Source organism: Saccostrea cucullata, unplaced genomic scaffold, assembly GCF_032062105.1.
Source record: "Saccostrea cucullata isolate Sc308-1 unplaced genomic scaffold, CSIRO_AGI_Scuc_v1 ctg6644, whole genome shotgun sequence".
In the NCBI taxonomy this organism is placed as follows: domain Eukaryota; kingdom Metazoa; phylum Mollusca; class Bivalvia; order Ostreida; family Ostreidae; genus Saccostrea; species Saccostrea cuccullata.
The window spans coordinates 1-20261 of NW_026928466.1; the positions used below are offsets into that span (position 1 = coordinate 1).

Sequence of the window (20261 nt, forward strand, 5' to 3'; positions counted from 1 at the left end):
GAATAACAAGAAAATAACTTTGGTAACACCTATGGAAAAGCAACAGCATACGACAAGCGATTCTGGCAAAACGTAAGATAGGTTAATACCCAATTAAGTCCACCATTTTGCATCGTCTTTTAGAATAATACAACAATTTATCAATTAAAAGCTGTTGCCATCCCTGATAAAAAGAAATATGATTAGTTTTTGATTTCTTGATATACGGTAGGCTCAGAAAATCTGAAAAAGTGCAAATTTTCAATTTCTTATTTTTATGCGATTTTTTTTTTAAAGAGCACAGGCTTGCCAATTTGCCATTTTTTATATGCATGTATCATACGTATATCATACGCTTATATCAGATGCATTTTAAATATAAAAATTTCAGATGTTTTTCCGAAATGAAAACTATCTCAAATTTTATGAAATTCCGATAGAATTGAGAAAAGTTGGGAAAACGTTCCAATTCTGGGCCTTCTTGTGGCCTCTGTTTATGATTTAAATCAAAATAAAAGCCAATTTTTAAAACAAACATTCATATTAAAATTGTATCTGTGTTTTGGTTTTTACATCATTTGGAACTTTTTTAGGAAATGAATTAGTTAATAAACCAAAAACTCCATTCAATAAGTCTTTGTGTTGACAAAAAAAACAAACAAACAAACAAACAAACAAACAAACAAACAAACACTACATAAAAGTCTATGTATGTATGCTTAATAAATCAGTATTTAAACTAGACAAAAAAAAAATCAATGTAAACAAATAAAGTTGTCAATATCATAATTTATCCTTAATTAAAGTAGACTAACATTTACAAACGTAGCATTACATAATTAAATATTATACTCCTAGAGAACGGAATCTCATCTGTATGATGAGTAAAGAACCATCTCTACACTGCACACTAAAGATCCCTCCCTGCTCAAAGGCCCTGAGTGCCGAGCATAGGCCTAAATTTGAGTTCTGATTCCATATCAGTGGTATTTACAATCAATCAACTGCAGTAAGAGTGATCTGCCCTTAGATCTAAATTCTAAAAAATAGAAATTTATACAATATTACTCAATTTGTAATCAATTCAAATATTCTCAACAATTTAAAAGGCCAAGATAAATTAACTGAACATGTTATTTACATGTATTTTCTCTATTGAAGTTATTTACAGTGATTTCTATTCACTGATACTGTGTTGTCTTTGAACATTTTTCCCGGGGGTAAATGCCACGCACCATACATTGAAAATTAAATAAATAAGCTCAATATTAACTCCTTTATACAATATATTTTTCTCAATGTCCAAAAAAAATTTTGCAGTCGTGTAGAGAGGGTCCTTAACTAAATATTTGAAGTCTTGTGGCGAAAAATATTTCTAAACTCTCTACCCATTTATATACATTTCAAATATTCATGTGAAGCCCACTCAAAATCCCTGATAGGAGGAATAGGATGTAAAACATGATAGCTTTATTTTCTTTGATTTTAGAAAATTTAATGTTTTTATGAACGTCTGCCTCCCTCAGGAATAGAAATAATCCTACGAAAAATTAAGCAACGTTAAAATCTACATCCACAATTATAAAATTCGACAAATATTCAAAGATGCTACTTTTAAAAGCTTTTTTCATATGACACTTTTATATTTCCAGATTTATTAAAATTATTTTTGGGTGAGGGGTTCGCTTACTTGGTAAATAGTTTTTTTTTACCAAGTAGGTGTAAAATGAAGATGAAGGCAACAAGACTTTTAATATGATCATTCACAAAACAGTCACACCACATTTACCAAAAAAAAAAAAAAAAAAACACTAATGCATTGATAAATTGAGTTTAATATGTGTGTAATATGTGTGCAATGTTCTCATTTTATTTTAACGATATTTTGAGCAAAATTAATTCAATATTAAAATGCACATTAATAAAATTCCTTTTAAGCTAATTGAGGGCCTGTGTAAATACGACTAATGACCCCCATCGAATAATGAACGGTTTTCCATATTTCAACGACAGAAAATGACCCCACCCTTAGAAAAAAAGAATCATCTTTTGTAAAAAAAAAAAAAAAAAAAAAAAAAAAAAAAAAAACCACCAGGTGTAATTATTTTATTTGTAGATCCCATAAAAATGGACCCCGTTGAAATATGACCTCTTTTAGAGTGATCTAAAATTCCTACGATTAAATTGATGAACAGAAGAACAGCATCGATAATTTATTTTAGCATTTTAAAATGCTAATGCGCAGTGGATCATTTGATAGTCGTGCAACTTGCATTAGACTTTGATAGAGCCTGACATGTCTGCATTGGCCAAAAGGAGGGAAAAGATTTTCAATACCTGCATTGGCCCTTTTAAGGTCACCTGAGTAACCTCAGGTGACCTATTGCTATCCGTTGTCGTGCGTCGTCGTGCGCCGTGCGTCGTGCATTAACTTTTGAACATTTTCAGCTTCTTCTCTAAAACCGCTCAACCAATTCCAACCAATTTTGGCACAAAGATTCTATGGGTAAAGGGGAACAAAAATTGTACATTTCATGGTCCTTGCCCCCCCCCCCCCTCCCTCTGGGGCCTGAGGGGTGGGGCCAAACCACGAAAATTAATACAATCTTTAAAAAATGTCTTCTTTTGCTCCTGGATATCAAACAGTCAAACTGTTGGAATGATTGTAATCAGCATTGAGTCCTCTACAAAAAATGTGAAATTCAATACCCTAGGGTCAGGGGTTCTAATGCTAGGGCGGGGCTTAATAGACTGTATAGTGAAAATGCATTATTACGTATACATTTAAAATCTTCTTCTCTGCTTCTGGGCATTAAATGATTTAACCAAGTACATAGTTATATTGAATAAGATTGCCTCTTCCAAAATTGTGAATTTCACGGCCCCGGGGTCAGGGGTAGAGGGTTCTGGTGTAAGGGCGGGGCTTTATTGATTATATAGTTAAAATGCATAAATTCTTTAAAAATCTTCTCCTCTGCGCTTGGATATTTAACCAAAGAACTAAGTACATAGTTATGATGAGGAAGGATGCTTATTCCTAATTTGTGAATTTCAAGACCTCTTGGACAGGGGTGATGGTGTTAGGATGGGGCTCTATAATGATTATATTGTGAAATTGCATGAATATTTTAGAAATCTTTTCCATTGCTTCTTGGTATAATGGCAATGATCTAAGTATATGTATCTATTTATGATGAAGAAAGATGCCTCTTCAAAAATGGTTAATTTCAGGTACTGGGGGGGGGGGGGGGGGGGGGGGGCATATTTTGAAAAAAGTAATGCTTTAAAATCTGTTCTTTGATATTAATCACCCATTTCTGATGAAATTTATAAAATTTTCCAAATTTTTAAAATACTGTAGATCACTTAATTTTTGCGACACCTTATTTTCGCGAGATAGTCATTGACTCTTTATTAGCGAGACAAAATTTTCACGAATTGTGGTCATAGTTCTATATAATCTTATGGAATTCTATTACACGCGAGAATGAAATGTTCGCGAGCATACCGTCTTGCGTAATTACGCGAAAATAAAGTTCTCGCGAACAAAAAGTGATTTACAGTATGTGGCTGGCTCCTGGGTCAGTGGTTCTGCTGGGTTGGTGTGCACAACTTGTGGTTATATCAAGTGAAAATGCATTTTCTCTCTGTAACTCTTTGGGAATTAAGAAACCAAATTAAGCATGCTAATAATATTCTTTGTAATAATTTCTACCTCAGTAAATTGAAGAAAGAAACGAGTAGTCATTGCAAATCATGCCACGTGAACGAAACTTCAAAACATCTTATTTTTGAATGTAGAAATGTTATTGAAATATGGAATAGATTAAGTTTTTACCTTAAAATAGATATTAAATGGAAACATCTTGTAATTGGATTTAGCTCTGAGCGCAATAGAAAAATTGTATCACTAAACACACTCATCTCTTATGTTGCCTATAGAATTTACAAATATAAAATGTATTGTCGACTACATTCCTTGGATGAAACTAGCTATAACATTTTTAATCATGTAAAATCTTCATGCCTCCATTATGAAAAATTCAAACACTCTTGTAGACTACAGACTTTTTAAAAATTTTACATAAAATACTATTCTTTGTGATAACATGTTTCAATTGCAAGGTTATATTGTCACATTGTCTTGTGTTTGTAATGTAATTTCTCTGTTATATATATTTCACTGTTTGTTGATATTATGAAATGAAAATAAAATTATTAAATTAAAAAAAAAAAAAAAATAAATAAAAATTAAGCATGCTAAGTGTACAATGGTTTCTCTTTTAAAATTGTGAATTTCAAGGCTTTTGGTTTAAATTGTCAAACCAAATTCAGTTGCTGAAAAGTTGTTACATGTTACTCAGGTGACCTATAAGGCCTATGGGCCTCTTGTCTAGTTGTGCATTGCCTACGTTGGCCAACAAACTACAAACCTCTATTTAGGAATTGTAATGAAATTCTTGCATTTGCTCAATTATAAATTCATCAATGCTTTGCATGTTTATTCAATTTCGAGGCTTAAATAAATATTTATATATTTTTTTAACTCCAAATATTACATTTCTTTCACATTTAGCCCAATTTCGATTGCATATTTTATTTAAAAAAAACACAAATCAGAATGAGAAAAAAAATGCGTGCAATGAATGGACATCATGTTATTGCTTCGGTGACTACTTACCTGGTATATAATATGATTTTGAAAATAAGTGTATAAAAAGAAAACCTTTCTTTTGGACTACTTTGTAGTTATCAAAAACGTCATTGGTAAATCTGTTTAATTATTTTCATTATGATAAAAATGTCTTTATTTTTTATTTATTTTTTTTTTTGAGGGGGGGGGGTGTTGGTTCCAAAACATTGAAGTCCAATTAAAAATTAAAATAATGTAGATAAATATAAATATCCCACTAGTATTCTTAACTCATATCAAAATATAATATTGAATGATAACATGGATATGTAGAATCTTTAGACAACATATTGTCATAGATACAAAACATTCTGTTTAATGAATCATAGAGCATTATGCATCTTATAAATAAAAATCTTTTTACGAAATTCCAACAGAATGGAGAAACTTCCTAGCCCTCTTTTGTTCTTTGTGTCTCTGTGTGTGGCAATGTCTGCTTTGCTTATAGGGAGAGAAAAGTGTTCCAATACCTGCATTGGTCCTTTGACAGTCGTGCATTGGCCAACATCTTACACACCGTTTTCAGGAATTGTCATGAAATTCTTGCACTGGCTGAATATTAAAAGTCAACACTGCATTGCAAGTTTATACAATTTCCTGATTCTATCAAATTACATTTTATATTCTTTTAAAGACAAGTTACAATAGTCAATTACATTTAGCACACTTTTGACTGCCTATGTGATTAAAATACAACACAAATCAAAATGAGAAAGAAATGCCAGAAATTCAAAAGACAGAACGTAATCCTTTCTGTGAATGCATATATAATAAGATTTTGGAAATAAGTGAAAAAAAATCTTGGATGACGGCATTCCAAATAATCACGTATGATCAACATCACTTTTCTACGTGACATCCTTTGAGCACCTTTACTGCAAATCGACATTAAAGTTGACATTTTTCATCTTTTCAATCTTTTTATCGGTATTTAAAAGCATGTACTTTGAATGCAATTTATTTTTCAATGGCTTATTTAATTATTTCTTAGGTATATGCCAGTTTTTTCCAGGGGCTAAAACTTTATAGCATGTTAGAAAAAGAAATCACCCCCCCCCCTTTCTAATAATATTACATCACATTAATTGTTTGGAGATTTCATATAAAATTTACTATGAAATTTCAAAGACTTACAAAATGGTGCTAAAATTGTCATTTTAAGGCTATTATTGTATTAACTCATAAGGGAAATATTGGCATCTTTGAATGACAGGTTCTTATATAATTTTTTTTTTTTTGCGTTACATTTAGGTTAGAACAATACGTAGTCTTCGAGTTGCCCGGCCTGGACATACCATTGCCATAAAAACATGAACAATTTAGTTTAAAAATATAATTAATGATGCATATTTTATTATATAAATAAAAGATGATGCTAATTTAACGCTAGATGATGCATTAATATATCTTAGGCAATTTTAATTTTATGGCTTTAGTCCACGAACTTTCGGAACAACCCTCGAATCAGGTGCATCTTATATATAAAAATAACAGAAAGGTAAGCTTGTGGTCCATTTATTCAGAAATGAAAACAATATCAAATTTTACGAATTTCCAACAGAATAAAAAAAAGTTGGGAAAAATTAACCACGTCACTTCTGCGCCCTCTTGCCTCTGTTTAAGCTTTCAATCGAAATTAGTGTTTGTTTAAAATCAAGAATCATTCTATTTTCTAAAGTACAGAATATCACAAATGTAACTCTTTTTACTTAAAATAAGGATCCGCTTCCAAATCTTGTTTTTTGAAGAGGTAGAACTTTTATAAAGACGAATACGTTTATAAACCAGAAATTAAATTCTATATCAAAGTCTTTACGTTGACCCAAAAAAAAAACCATAAAAGCTATGTATGGTATGATGAATATATCATCGATTTAACTTCATGGAACAAACAAACTCAATGTAAACAAATAAAGTTGTCAGTAACTTGATTTTGTCCATTTTGAAAGTTAACGGACATTTTCAAATGTAGTATTCCATAAATAAATAATACAGTCAAACAGAACAGGATCTCATTTGCAGGATAATTAAACTAGATGTTTTTACGACTCATTTGTATGGTAATTACACTAGATGTTTTTACAACTCATTTGTATGGTAATTACACTATATGGTTTTAAGACTGTGGCGAAAATATTTCCCAACTCTGTACCCATTTCAATTCATTTGAAATATTTATGAGAAACCCACTCAAAATTATCGATAGGAAGGAAAATGATACATAATATTTTAGCTGCATTTTCTTTAATTTTTAAAAAATTTAATGTTTCCATGAAAATCTGTTTCACTTAGGAATGAATACACTCCCAAAAAATTTTGATTGAAGTTGGATACTTGATCAACAATTCATAAAAATTCGACACATATTTTTAGAAACTGTTTTTCAAAAGATTTTCTCATGTTGAAATTTGTTTTTATTTTCCTGGATTTTTTGGTGGTTTGGGTTGCTTATTTGGTCAATAGTTTGTCTACCGGGTAGGTGACAAACTACAGGATATAAGCAATAAGATTAATAACAATATCATTCACTTAACAATCACATCACATTAACGAAAAAAAATAAATTCATAAATTGATTTAATATTATTAGAATGAAGGGAGGTAATTGATTTATATTATAAATACGATATACATTATATAATATCTTTAAAAAATATGTGTTTTTATATTTGATATATAAAGTTGCTTTACATTTCCTATGATAAAGACGACCGTTATGTTTAAAACATTAAATTTAACAACATAAAAACGTTACACGGTTTGTTATTTTATATTCATTAAGTAATATATATTTTTTTTTGCTGATAGGTTACCCGTGTGTCTAATTATAATCTATATTTACTGCCAAAACTTACTGTAGGAATTGAAAAAGTTTAAAAGTATATCGTTTTCGTGTTATTATCTTAAAAACTCTCTGTAAATCATCTCCACTATAGGATCCATCATTCAGACACATGTCTTTATCAAAAAATCGAAGCGGTTTGATTATCAAGACTTATTTCCAGTAATTGTTTTTGACAATTAATGGGTACATCAATGTTTTCTTTGTTGATTTTATATACCATTTATGCAATAATTTCACAAGCGTTATATATTGTTTTCATTATATAATATAATACATATGAGAATATATATAAACTGTATCTCAAAGACTGTACGGGAATCATATTGTTTTTACTCCGTTTCTTCTTATTATTATGTCGCCCTGAACGAATTCGGGGGCGACATATTGCGATTGTACACATGTTGCGTAAAAAAGAAAAATGCGAGAAATTTTGAACATAGTCATGTAGTGTGAAGGTCTACAACATGATATGTAAGAATTATCATGAAAGCATGCGCATTCACGTTTCCTGCAATTTGATTGGCTGAATCTTTGAATGCCTATTACTTTCTTGGTTCTCACCAAAACGGGATTACATTTAGAATGTGAATAGGTATAAGGAAACCCTACATTATGGTACAATCAAAATTGAATGAAGGAACATGCAAGGATGTACGTGCGTTGTCAAAAATGCAAAATGAACAATATATTTGAAAAACAGTAACATTTTTATTTTAAGGACTGTTTTATTGATTCTCAGGAAATATATGTGTTAATGCTTTAGACAACTTGCCATGATCATCTTACATCTGCATGCATGTGCGTGCACACACAATGTGTTAAATGACAGGGTTGATAGCATTACACCTTTTATAACTCTTTGAGGAAATCCTTCGATACTGATCGTATTTTAAAAAATGTCTTACAGGTATTAGGCACAATAAAGGGAGTTGGCGGCATTTGAGGAACATATGTAACGGTTCCCGTTACAATAAACACTGGTTTATAATGTATAATTTAACAAAAAAAACACTCCAAAGCATATGATTCTCTTTTGTATACACGATCCCTGCAAAACCCCTGGCTTTTTACTTAAGGATTTAATACTGAAATCTCACAATCCATCCCTGGCTGACGGATTGTGATAGTACCCCATGTGGCTTTTTATGGTTTCTCTTCAGTGGCAGCCGACTTTCTCTTTCGTCCTTTTGCACGCAGTTCTCTGCCTTACCTAGATACAGAAATAATTCAATAATGTAACGTCTGTACTTCGTATCCATTAACAGAAATAGTACAAAATGATAACATTAGCTATCATCTGTTCGACTGGCTTCTGTGTTAAAAACTTAGCATTGTTTTTAATTTACTTTCTGTAATCTAGCATAACGAAAGATATGCCTCATCGAAAAAAATAAAAGTTTCAGACCGTTAATGTAAAACAGTTTTCTATTCACGGCAACTTTATAAATACAGTGATATTAACCGCAAATCAAGTTGCTTGCGTATGCTAAGTTGTATTGACAGTCAAGTTTATTTCAAGATATTTCAAACAAGAAAATATTTCTTTTTAATTATTTCCTGCATCCAACTTGACCTGTAACAGTTGACGTTCTTACTTAAGGTAACATATTTATGCTGTAACTGCTTTTAAAATTACATGTACATTATTTCATTACGTCTTTGCTTACCTAGTGAACAACACAATGTAGTTAAATAGGTATAAAATGAAAGACCCACGAATGTATGTCTATCATAATATCATTTTTCCAACTATACTACTATTAAACAATTCTTTAACCACGGAATCAAGTCCTCATAAACGAATATATACTGAACAAATAAAGAAACGCATAATCAGAATAATATGAAATTCTAAGTTTTCAGTTTAAACCTTATATTATTTAAGCGATTTTAGAGTGTGTTGTGATAAAAATCAATGTTGCAAATTGAAAGGTCAAGTTAATGCCATTTTCGTTGCCCCCAAATTCAACATAACAATATGTACTCTGCAAATTGCTAGTTGGTTTCCAATTACGGATATCGTGGAGGAATATCATCTCATTTCAAAATTGCACAATTTATGCATTTTTATGCTGATTTTTTCATCCAGCATTGTAGCAGCAGTTTTTATGGTTTCTGAATCGCATTTGATGAAGGGGGGGGGGGTGTTGGTCTTTTGCCGGGTTGTGGTTACCTAGAACAGAAATTATAATGTTTTAAGGTTGCCTATTGATTTATTTCAAATACAGTTGCACAAGCTCCATTTAGTACATCGTTAACAGTTAGTATTCATCTTTTCTGGGCGTGGCATTGCTGTGTTCAAAAAAATTATGGGTAATAGAATATATATATATCTAAATCCTATCAATGAAAATAGACATCCGATTTAAAGAAATCATGAAAAACACTACTTTCATAAACATGTTTATTCAAGGGAACAATTTACACTTGGGATTTTTTTCCTTTAAATAGGTAAAAAATGATATAAAAAATAGTTGTTTCATGTACAGTTTTAAAATTTCTTTGACGAGTAAAACAATATCCGTTTCTTTTTTTGTTGAGTATATTTTTCTCAAACCTCAAAAACATGTGATGTTAGAGTTTCAGAAAGACGATAGCATGACGCTTAAACTTTATTTTATCATAAATATTACACCCGACTTGTTAACTGAAGGCTTTAACATTACACCCGATTTGTTTCCTTCTCTATGTGCAGATTTAGCATTATTTCAACATGCCCAAGGACCACTTGCCTTTTTAAGTTACAATAATAAAGATTCATGTGCAACATTAGCTATTCACCATTTTAGTTTTAAATATTGAAATTAGACATCATGTATAAAAAAATACAAACAGGATTGGAAACGACGTTTTACAACTTATAATTTCCTTTCCTTAAAGAAATTCACCAATCACTTTTCATGGGCGTCAGAAGCAAATTGAAAGTGGGGGGGGGGGTAAATCGAAAGTGTGTGTGTTAGTGGTGGGAGCAATTCAACAAAAAAGGTAAATCCAAATAACCACTGTCTATATAATGGTTAAGCCCGCCCTCCCTCAGGTCTTGACGCCTATGTCATTTTCACAACGTATTACGATTCTTTTTGAACATCTATCATAAGTACTTTTCATTTTTAAAAAGTTTTTAACACGCTTAAAAGTATCCTTATAGAATTCTATGATATTTTTGTATCTAACAAATGTACGTTAACTGGGTCAAAAGTAAATATAATAATGACCTTCTTAGTGTATTAACATTTAGAGGCTTAAATATCAAAGTTGAAATAAATCAATAAATTCTTAATAATGTCTTCGAGTTAGATAAATTTTCGCTTTGAATTTTACAAAATTGCAGATTTCCAATTTCATTCAGTTTGAGCTCATGAAGGAATATATATATATCAAAATTACATATTCAAAAGATACATATGTAGCTAACAAAAAACATTGTACAACATCATAACATAACAAGCATTAACTAAATTAAAAACAGAACACCATTCATTGTTAAATTTTAAATTGCAATTTCAAAAAAAACGTTTATGAAAATTCATGACAACATATGAACTTCGATAAAATCGATACCTAAACAATAGTGAAATATAAAATGATATCAGTTATCACTTTTCAGACATTGATTATGTACGATATATATATCTTGTTGAAAGACCATTTAGCAGAATTTCAATCAAGAGAGTACTGAAAATGATTGTATTTAATTTGTTTCAATAAGTAAACAAAAATGATTTTTAGATAATGAGGAACAGTATAATATAATACGCATTGTACACTTTTGTTTCCACAATTAACATTTATGTATCCTGCAGGCATTATATATCCCCTCACCTCTTGTACATAAACATGATCTGATCCCGGAATTTTTTGTTTTTAAGATTGTGTTTTTTCTGCCATGCCTAAAGATTGTAAAGATCTTTGTGAAGAAGGACAAACTACTACAGGGGTGTATGATATATACCCCTACAGAACATTAACCATTCCAATAAGTGTCTACTGCGACATGACCACAATGGGCGGTGGATGGACGGTAGGTTTTTTTATTTTTATAATTAAAAGTACTTAATATAAGACACCTTGTTTTGGTAGTTTTAAGGATTGTAGGATTGTATTGTAATTTATATCATAAAAAATGGATCCTACGAGTGTTCGAAGCAATAAATTGAAATGTAATTTATGTGAATTTTTACAGGCAATTCAGAAACGCGTAGACGGATCCGTGAGATTTAACAGGACCTGGACGGAATATAAAAATGGTTTTGGTTCACCAGCACAGAACGTCTGGATTGGTAAGTGTAAATCGGTTTCAAATAAGAACTTTTTATTCCTTCAAAGTTTTAAGATAAAAAAAAATTCTTGTGGCAAGTAAAAAATTATAATGCGTAATAAAGATCTAAAGTTAAGACCAGGTAATGTGTGTTCTGTGATATTCAGATATCGTGTTTAATTGATATTTCAAATAATAAAAAAAAATAGAAAAGAAGAATATCATTTAGCGGCATATTCTAATGAGACAAAATTTAGCAATGTCTACAGCTATGGAAAATAATCTGATTTTTCATTAGGGTAGATTCCATATAGATTTAAAAAGAATTAATTGTATTCGATGAACTTTTCAGATGATTTCAAATATATCTTAATACAGGGAATGACGTAATCCATAAATTAACGAAAGAAAACACCTCATCCCTGTATGTGTCCATCACTCTCCAGGATGGTACAACTCTGTATGAAATGTACGACCGATTCTCTGTCTCCGACGAAGCAGGAAAATATCAGCTCTTTCTTGCAGGACCTGCCACTGGAACTTTAGGTCTGTATATTCATGTTCAGTTCTTTAAATTAGGTTCAAATTACGCATATTATCATAATTATTCTTTTCTGTATTGACAGATTATAAAGTTCTTGAAAAAAGAGAGATGTGTGGTTTTTTATATTCTGTTTACGTTTTTGATTCCACGCTAATTAAACACGTTTAATATTTAAGAATATCATTTGCAGGTAGAATTCACATATTCAGCAGATATTGAATTTGTTACTGTCAAATAGATAAAATTTCTAATAATACATTTTATGTACAATGAAAATTATGTTGTTTTTTAACAGACAAATTCAATAATAACATTTTTTCAACAATGTTATTCAGCTTGGGTTTCCTGATAATTTTTGATAATTCACATTTTAACTAATACGGAAAAAGTTTAAAGAGCATGATAGTCTGATTTTCAATGATTCACATTTTTTACTGCTACGGAATAGGAAGTTTACAGTGCGTCATTAATCTAAAATGTCTAAAGGTTTGCAAAAATTTGATGATTAAAAAATTTTGATTGGATAAATATTCAAATTAAAAAAGCTTAAAAAGCCAAATTCAAAAGACCTCAACGCGTTTCACATTTCCATTTATATAATAGGAAATCTACCATCTTATAACATTCACAGATACACCATATCTTATCTCGTTATTAATGATTTACTTAGTATTGCATGTTATACATGTTTGAAGGCACGTTCTCGGACAAATATTAAAATTTCATTTTTACATATTTTCTAAAATTTCAAATGACCTTTAACCCCCCCCCCCCACAGTGTAACCCGTCTGTTGTTTACTGTTACACTAGAAAGGATGCTCTGTGAATTGTGTAGTGTTTTGTTGTCTTGTATTATTTTGGATGCTATGTGAATTGTGTAGTGTTTTGTTGTCTTGTATTATTTTTATCTCTCCGTACAGGACACAACACGTTAAACAATGTATTTCAGACGTACTTCATTATTAAGATTAATGTGATGTAAATTAATAATTATTATCTCTGTTATATATTTTCTCTAATTCTGCAGATGCCAGTATGATAAACACCAGGGATTCTACGGCTGAACTAAATAAATATTATCGCTCTACCCAGCACCTAAAGCCGTCTATCTTAGAAGTACCTCAGTATTATTATTGACAATTAGATTAAAAATATATAAATCAATTAACTTTGTGATTCTTTTTGTTTGATTTTACAGGGGACAGTATGTTAAATACAGGTTTTATTTTACCACGATCTGTCTGGGATGTTCTTCTCCACCCAGACAGAGGTCACGACGAGTATAGTGGATATAAATCTACTGATCTATTTTAAACAAGTGTCCATGTATATTTTTCTTTTTTTAATTCTACAGGAGACAGTATGTTGAACACCGGTTATTCTGGTGGTAATCTGTATGGGATGTACTTCAGTACCCCAGACAGAGACAATGACGTAGGTGCTGGTAACTGTGCTGCTCTCAAGAGAGGAGGCTGGTGGTTCAATGACTGTCACCAGGCCTTCCTTAACGGTCCCTGGTCCCCGGGAGACTGGTCCTGGCCATGGTATCCCACAGTAAGGAGTGGGACGTCAGTGAAGGGGACCACCATGATGATCAGACGGAACTAGGTAAACATCATTACATCTTAATATCCATTTTTTTTCTTTTTGTATCACTCTGAAATTTTCAGTTATAAAAGTTGTTTTTTAATAGAAAAAATATGCTATCATACATTTATCTGTGAAGTATTAATTTTAATTTTTTTTTTAACAGACGAAAGATCATCCATGGATTACGGAAACACCCAAGAGAAGATTTTAAATTAATTTTTATCGCTGAGTTCTTTTTTTTAATATTTAACATCAAGTAACAAACAGTAAAAGAAGGTGGTTGAACGGCTCTGTAAAGCGATACTGGATGTATTCAGTAAAAGATGTATTTTATATGTGTTGTAATAAATTTGAAAATAGAAATATTTCGTTCTTTTTTCCAAACACTGATAAATGGAGATAACTGGACGGAGAATTAGGATGAAGATTACTTTTTTGTTAAACCTATTACAGTGGAACCTGTTTAATCCGACACATGCAATACTCTTTACTGTGATTTCAGCCATTTAATTTCATTTGTCATTTATAATTATCTCAATGATCTTTACACGCTGCAATTCTACATCTTGTTTATTTCAACACATATATTTTTAATCTGTTCCCCGTGCATGTCGGATAAGACAAGTTTCATTGTAATAAAGATGTTAAGATATATATATTCTTTTAAATCAACTGTAATTTTTTATTGTGTTTTTTTTTTATTTCAAAATACCATAACACAGATCGGGGATTAAAAGGTTACATGTGTAATACGCGTTTTATTTTGACGTCACAAATCTTAAAAGCAAAATTTGAGATCATTTAAATTCATTATTTAGGTTAGAGATAATTCAAGTAAGTTAAAAAAAAATCAAATTTGCAAAACAAGACAAGGAGTTAGAAAAAAATTGAGCACCGATTCATTATTTTTTGAAAGATGTTATCTTATATTTACAACTGCCTTTGCAAATAAAAAGCAAGCTAACATTAATCAATATGTTTGCTAAAACTTTTGTAATTATGAGACTACATCTTTAAAAAATGATTCAATATGTGTGACAAGTCATTCTCCTTTATGCAATGTGTATACGATGGTTTATATACTAGTATATCCAAAAATTTGATAGACTACAACTTGAAATTTGTTATTAAATCAATAGGAAAAGTTATAGGAGCTAATGATAAAAATTCAAGAAAAGTTTGTGAAACAAAGAGGCTTATGATAAATGCTGTCGTTTGCAGGTCAAACACCAAGGTCAATATAAAAGTAGTTTTGGTACCAAAAGAAACGTTCCTCACAATGAGTCTACCTTCTAAAATAAAAACCGTAAAAGCAGCAACAGTTCAGTAATTATGACCAAAGTTAGAGATTTTCAAAAGTAGGTCAAACTGGACAAGGTCAAGGAGTCAATATTAATGATGCCCAAAAGAATTTCAGAAAGAATACACAGGTGAAATATAAAAGTCACGAAATCAACCATTCAAAAGTTATCACCAAAGTTTTTTCAAAAGGTGGTCAAAGTCTGATGTCCAAATAAAAGGATAAAGATGTAAAGAGAAAATATTGGTATTCAAGAGAAGCTTTTACCAGAAGAAATGAACCCGTAAAATAGTTAACCCCTAGCACAAAATATTCAGTATATATGTCCAAAGTTTACGTTTTTGAAAAGTAGGTCAAATCCATAAGAACAAGGTTAAAGGTCATTACTGTTTGTACTGAAGAGAAGGTCTTATCAAAATATAAGCGTGAGGAGTATGATATCACTTGATTTAACTGGTAGTAGCTATGGCTAAGACTAAAATTTTGAAAATTTCTTTAAAAGTAAGTCAAACATAAAGATCAAAGTCAAAAATACTTTTACCCTAGGAAAAGTTTTTACACGTTGAATACACCAGTGAAATATTAAAGCCATTGTTCATATGAACAAGGCTCAAATTCCAAATTCGTAATTGACCGTCAAAATAAAGAAAAAACTTGTGAAATATGAAATTCATAGCTCAAACCAATTAAAGGCTGTAGTCAGGGCTAATTGATTTACCAATTACAGATAAATCAGGGAAAAAAATTTAAAAAAACAAACAGACAACTGGACCGACCGTCCTAGGAAAATATATTTGCCCCTTATTTTTTGGATTACGGATAGAAATTCTATAAACAACACTTTGTGCTAAAATGTTTGTATGTATGGTGAGAGGAGATCACAGTAAGTTTCCTTGGGAAAATAACGAAACAATATAATGCACTGTCTGTCTTTGTGTACATGCTATCAATAGTTTATTTAAAACATGAGGATATACCTAGATCTCTTCCGAGGAGACGAATGTACGATCCGAGGATAAATCTAGATGATTTACGAGGAGACGAATATACGATCCAACGTTAACTTAAGAATACTCCATTTAATGATTTATAACTTTATACATCATGCTTAATAAAATTATATAAAAAAGATAATGATTGCAAATGTTAATTTTAACTAGAGCCGAGCTCGTTGCAAAGCAACAAGTAGGTCTTCCGTCGGAGCTACGGACAGAGAGAAATGACCTTGAGTCAATGTCATGCCACGTTCTAATGATAAAGCAATCTTTTAAGGGTAGTTATCATCTAATAATGTTTTACTATTTAAAAAGTGATAGTAAAGGAATGTTTGCGACCTTGACCTTGTCAAAATGACCTTGGGTCACACCATGACACAAGATGGTGATGAGCATACTCCATTTGTGTGGTACTGTATTGACAAATTCAAACAGGTTTTTTTCAAACAATGCATCCAGTCAAAATATCTTATCCTAAATGACCTTGATTCAAGGCCATAATACACTCTCCATCATATAAGCCATACCTTTTTTTTTAGATAGGCCTTGTCACAGCTACTATACATGTGTAAAAAGTTATGGTCAATTTTAAGCAATGTTTAAATCTTGGAAAAGCCGGATAAACTTCAAGGTCAAAGTTCATGATATACTAGTATTTGATATGATTTTATCACAGGTTACGTACATGACATTGTGATGTTTGTGTAATATGAAAGCCCTATCTCTCCTCATTAAAAAAGTTATGATCAAGCCTCAAGGTCAAGTTGTCAAAAGTCAGTGTATTTAAAAAATAGTTGTCATAGGTAATTCATAGGAATAAAATAAAAGCCCTATCTCTTCTCAGTCAAAAGGTATGAGCATTGTTAATGTTTTTGAAAAGCAGGTCAAACTTCAAGGTCAAAGGGTAAAAAATCAGTGAATTTTAAAAGGTGTTGTTACAGTTAATACATTTTTATAAAATGGAAGCTTTCAAAAGTTATGGTCAATTTAAAGTAATATTATTTTTTTAAGTAGGTCAAGCTCCAAGATCAAGGTCACAGGGTCAAAAATCACAGTATATTTGAAAATCAGATGTCACAAATAATGCACATGTGAAATATCAAAGTCTTATTTCAACTCATTCAATAGTTATTATCAAGTTTAAAGTTTTCGTGACAGATGGACAGACTGGCTGACGAATAAGGTTTAATGTTCCCTAAAAAATAAATACATGTAATTTGAACATGATAGATTGAGAAGTACTTATAATTAAAAAAAATAGAATATATTAGAATATAAATCAGGTTTCCAATATGAGATCTCCTAAAAGACTTATTAATACATATTATTCAAGAACATGCAATACATGTTCTTGGAGGTTCAAGACGTGGAGACCGGTCATTTCGATGATATGTCTCGTTACGGGGTTGGTAGTGCCAAAAAGGATTTAATTCGCCTGATTCCACCTCTGAATTTTTTTTAAAGTCTGTCTTTGCGCTGCTAGTGATTTATATTGTTTAAACAAAATTTAATTTTGTAAAAAGAATTATTTTCAATGCTTATTTTTGACATATGCTTAAGTTATTAACCTATCAATTTGAGTTTAAATAGTAAAAAGGAATTTTACACTAAGTATTTCTCTAAGAAATTAGTGTCAATCCTCTACATCAAAGAGCGTCTGACTTGTATGTATGAAATAAATTGCGTAAATGTGTTAATTGAAATTTGAGTGAATCCCGTATGTTGTGTGAGAGAGTTTTTAGATCCGCCGTGGACTATCTCGGACGTGAACATTAGATGTACTGGACATTCTGTCATCAAGAAAATATAGTTTTACTCTGGACTATTCCGAGTTACCAAAACGTTTGTGTGTGTGTCTGTGTGTGAGCTTTACAACCTGTCTTTGTTTTCTGTGACTTGATTTGATTTATTTTTCAAAAAAACAAACTTTTTATTGCTTGACTTTCGTTTAATAAATTTTCATCACAAGTTCACTTGTGTTAATTTAACCAAATATATTCTATTAAAATAATGCTTCCATCTTCTTTGTTAACTTTAAATAGCTTGAAATATAGTGTAAAAATCCAGAATGAAAGTAATGAATGTTAGAAATGAAATTATTAAGTGTCGGAAAAGCATTGCAAAATTCCGGTAATCAAACGCAGTAAAAACTCCCCCCCCCCTTTACCAAAAGAAACTAATACATGTACACACTTCGATGCTCGAATGAACACTCTAATCGGCACAAATTTTAGAAATTAAAACGTTTATATATGGGTAAGTTTAGTGACGCATACTAATCTTTTTTTTCATTTATTTGACGACCTGTGAATAAAAAAAGTCGCGTATGATTGTTGGTTAACATTTTAATAGGTTATGGATTAATCATGGATTTCAACACCAGTCCTGACCTGTACGTACCTGAACAAACTAACCAACTGACATTCTCGACTCTGAAGGAAAACGTATCATTTGAGGGAAGGGGGGTTACGTATCGCGATGAGGGGAAATTTAATTATCTCTTTTAGTCCAATAAACACGAACGAATGGCTTGGAATATTTGTATGCAACTACATGGCTTTCTCAGAAACAATTTTGAATTTGTTAAAAAAATTTCTAATTATTCATTGTTTTTTCTCTCGTATTCTGAAAGCTCGGAATGTATATATTTTGGGGGCTCCTCCGTGTAAAACAGCATGTATTTAGTTCCATCATGTACCCGTAAAATCGTGTCATAGTGATATTCTAATTCGAGGAAATAAAAGGAATACATTCAGTACAATGCAATTATAAGTTATGTATCAATTCATGCAAAACTCAAAGTTGCTTCATTTACGATTTTCATGAGAATTGGAAACGTCACTTACAATTTACTGTGCAATGTTTATATGTATTTGCTAATTTAAACAACATCGCAAATTTTTCTGATATAACTTGATATAGGCCCGTATACATGTAACGATTGCAATTACTTCAAAGTGGAGGGGAGACGGGGCCTAAAAAATCGTCGTACTACGTGTGTACCTTTCCAATAATAGAATAATAATATATAACATGTACTTAATTGTATGTGATTATGATGAATTGTATCTTGATGAAGTGTATATATTTTGTATTTGATATATGTACATATATATAGAGGGCCCTGGGGAAGAATAGTGCATGCACTAACCAGGTTACCTTCTTTAAATAAAGTTTTATTATTATTATTATTATTATTAATCAGCCGCACAAATCAAAAACAAGTTGCAGTATTGATATCCCCAATTTTTTTTAAATAACGAGACTATAATGCACTTCACAAGGGTAGAATTGAACATTAATTTATCATGTTTATGGTACATGTGCAATTAAAATCACTATCAAAATTGGCAGAGTTATCGATAGGTCATCCTGTGTCACCCTTCAGTGTAACCGATGAACTCGTCCATAGATACCTCAGCAGATGAGAAAAGCGCGCGTAAACGCAGCACAGGTCTTTTATTCATTCGTCAAAGAAGATAATCCGACATTCAACACTTTTAAATCATGTTCAAGAAAACCTTAAAATTTGTGCATAGAAATATTCCTACGATTAGCGCAAATGACATGTTTTCTTGATCTTAAATCTAAGACTCTAGTAAAAATCAAAGAGCGGTAATGTGTATACAGGTCAATGCGCGATCGATAAACGGGTTCCATAACCATGTAATAACTGTACACACAAAACACACACACTGTACACACGAAACTTTCAGGGTCCGAGGAAAATTCACGATGCATGAATTGAATGACAGTGAATTATCTTAAGCTTGAATTTTTTTTTTAAATAAATAAATTAATGCTATATTCAATATTAATACTTAAAAATATTTTTTCTCTCTCCCATCTTGTTCTTTACACTAAACACAGGGAGAAAGTTGTCTCTGAATAATCTGTATGACATCCAGCTAGAGAATACTTTAAAAATCTTATTTCAACAAAGTTTAACATTCAATTTAGCTAGGTATATTATTCTTATCCAGTTAATTTCAGTTATACGTGTTATACACGTACGCATATAGAATTCTTCTTCACTTGCCGTATAAAATCACTTACC

At 31.1% G+C, this 20261-nt stretch overlaps 1 protein-coding gene across 1 annotated transcript; it reads left to right on the forward strand.

Annotated features, from left to right (window-relative positions):
* The first annotated feature begins 11391 nt into the window (after positions 1 to 11391).
* LOC134277686 (ficolin-1-like) lies at positions 11392 to 14266 on the forward strand. The gene is made up of 5 exons (XM_062760013.1): positions 11392 to 11538; positions 11701 to 11797; positions 12154 to 12321; positions 13674 to 13927; positions 14073 to 14266. The coding sequence occupies exons 1-4, from the start codon at positions 11404 to 11406 to the stop codon at positions 13925 to 13927; spliced, it is 654 nt and encodes a 217-aa protein (XP_062615997.1). The 5' UTR covers positions 11392 to 11403; the 3' UTR covers positions 14073 to 14266.
* The last annotated feature ends 5995 nt before the right edge of the window (positions 14267 to 20261 follow it).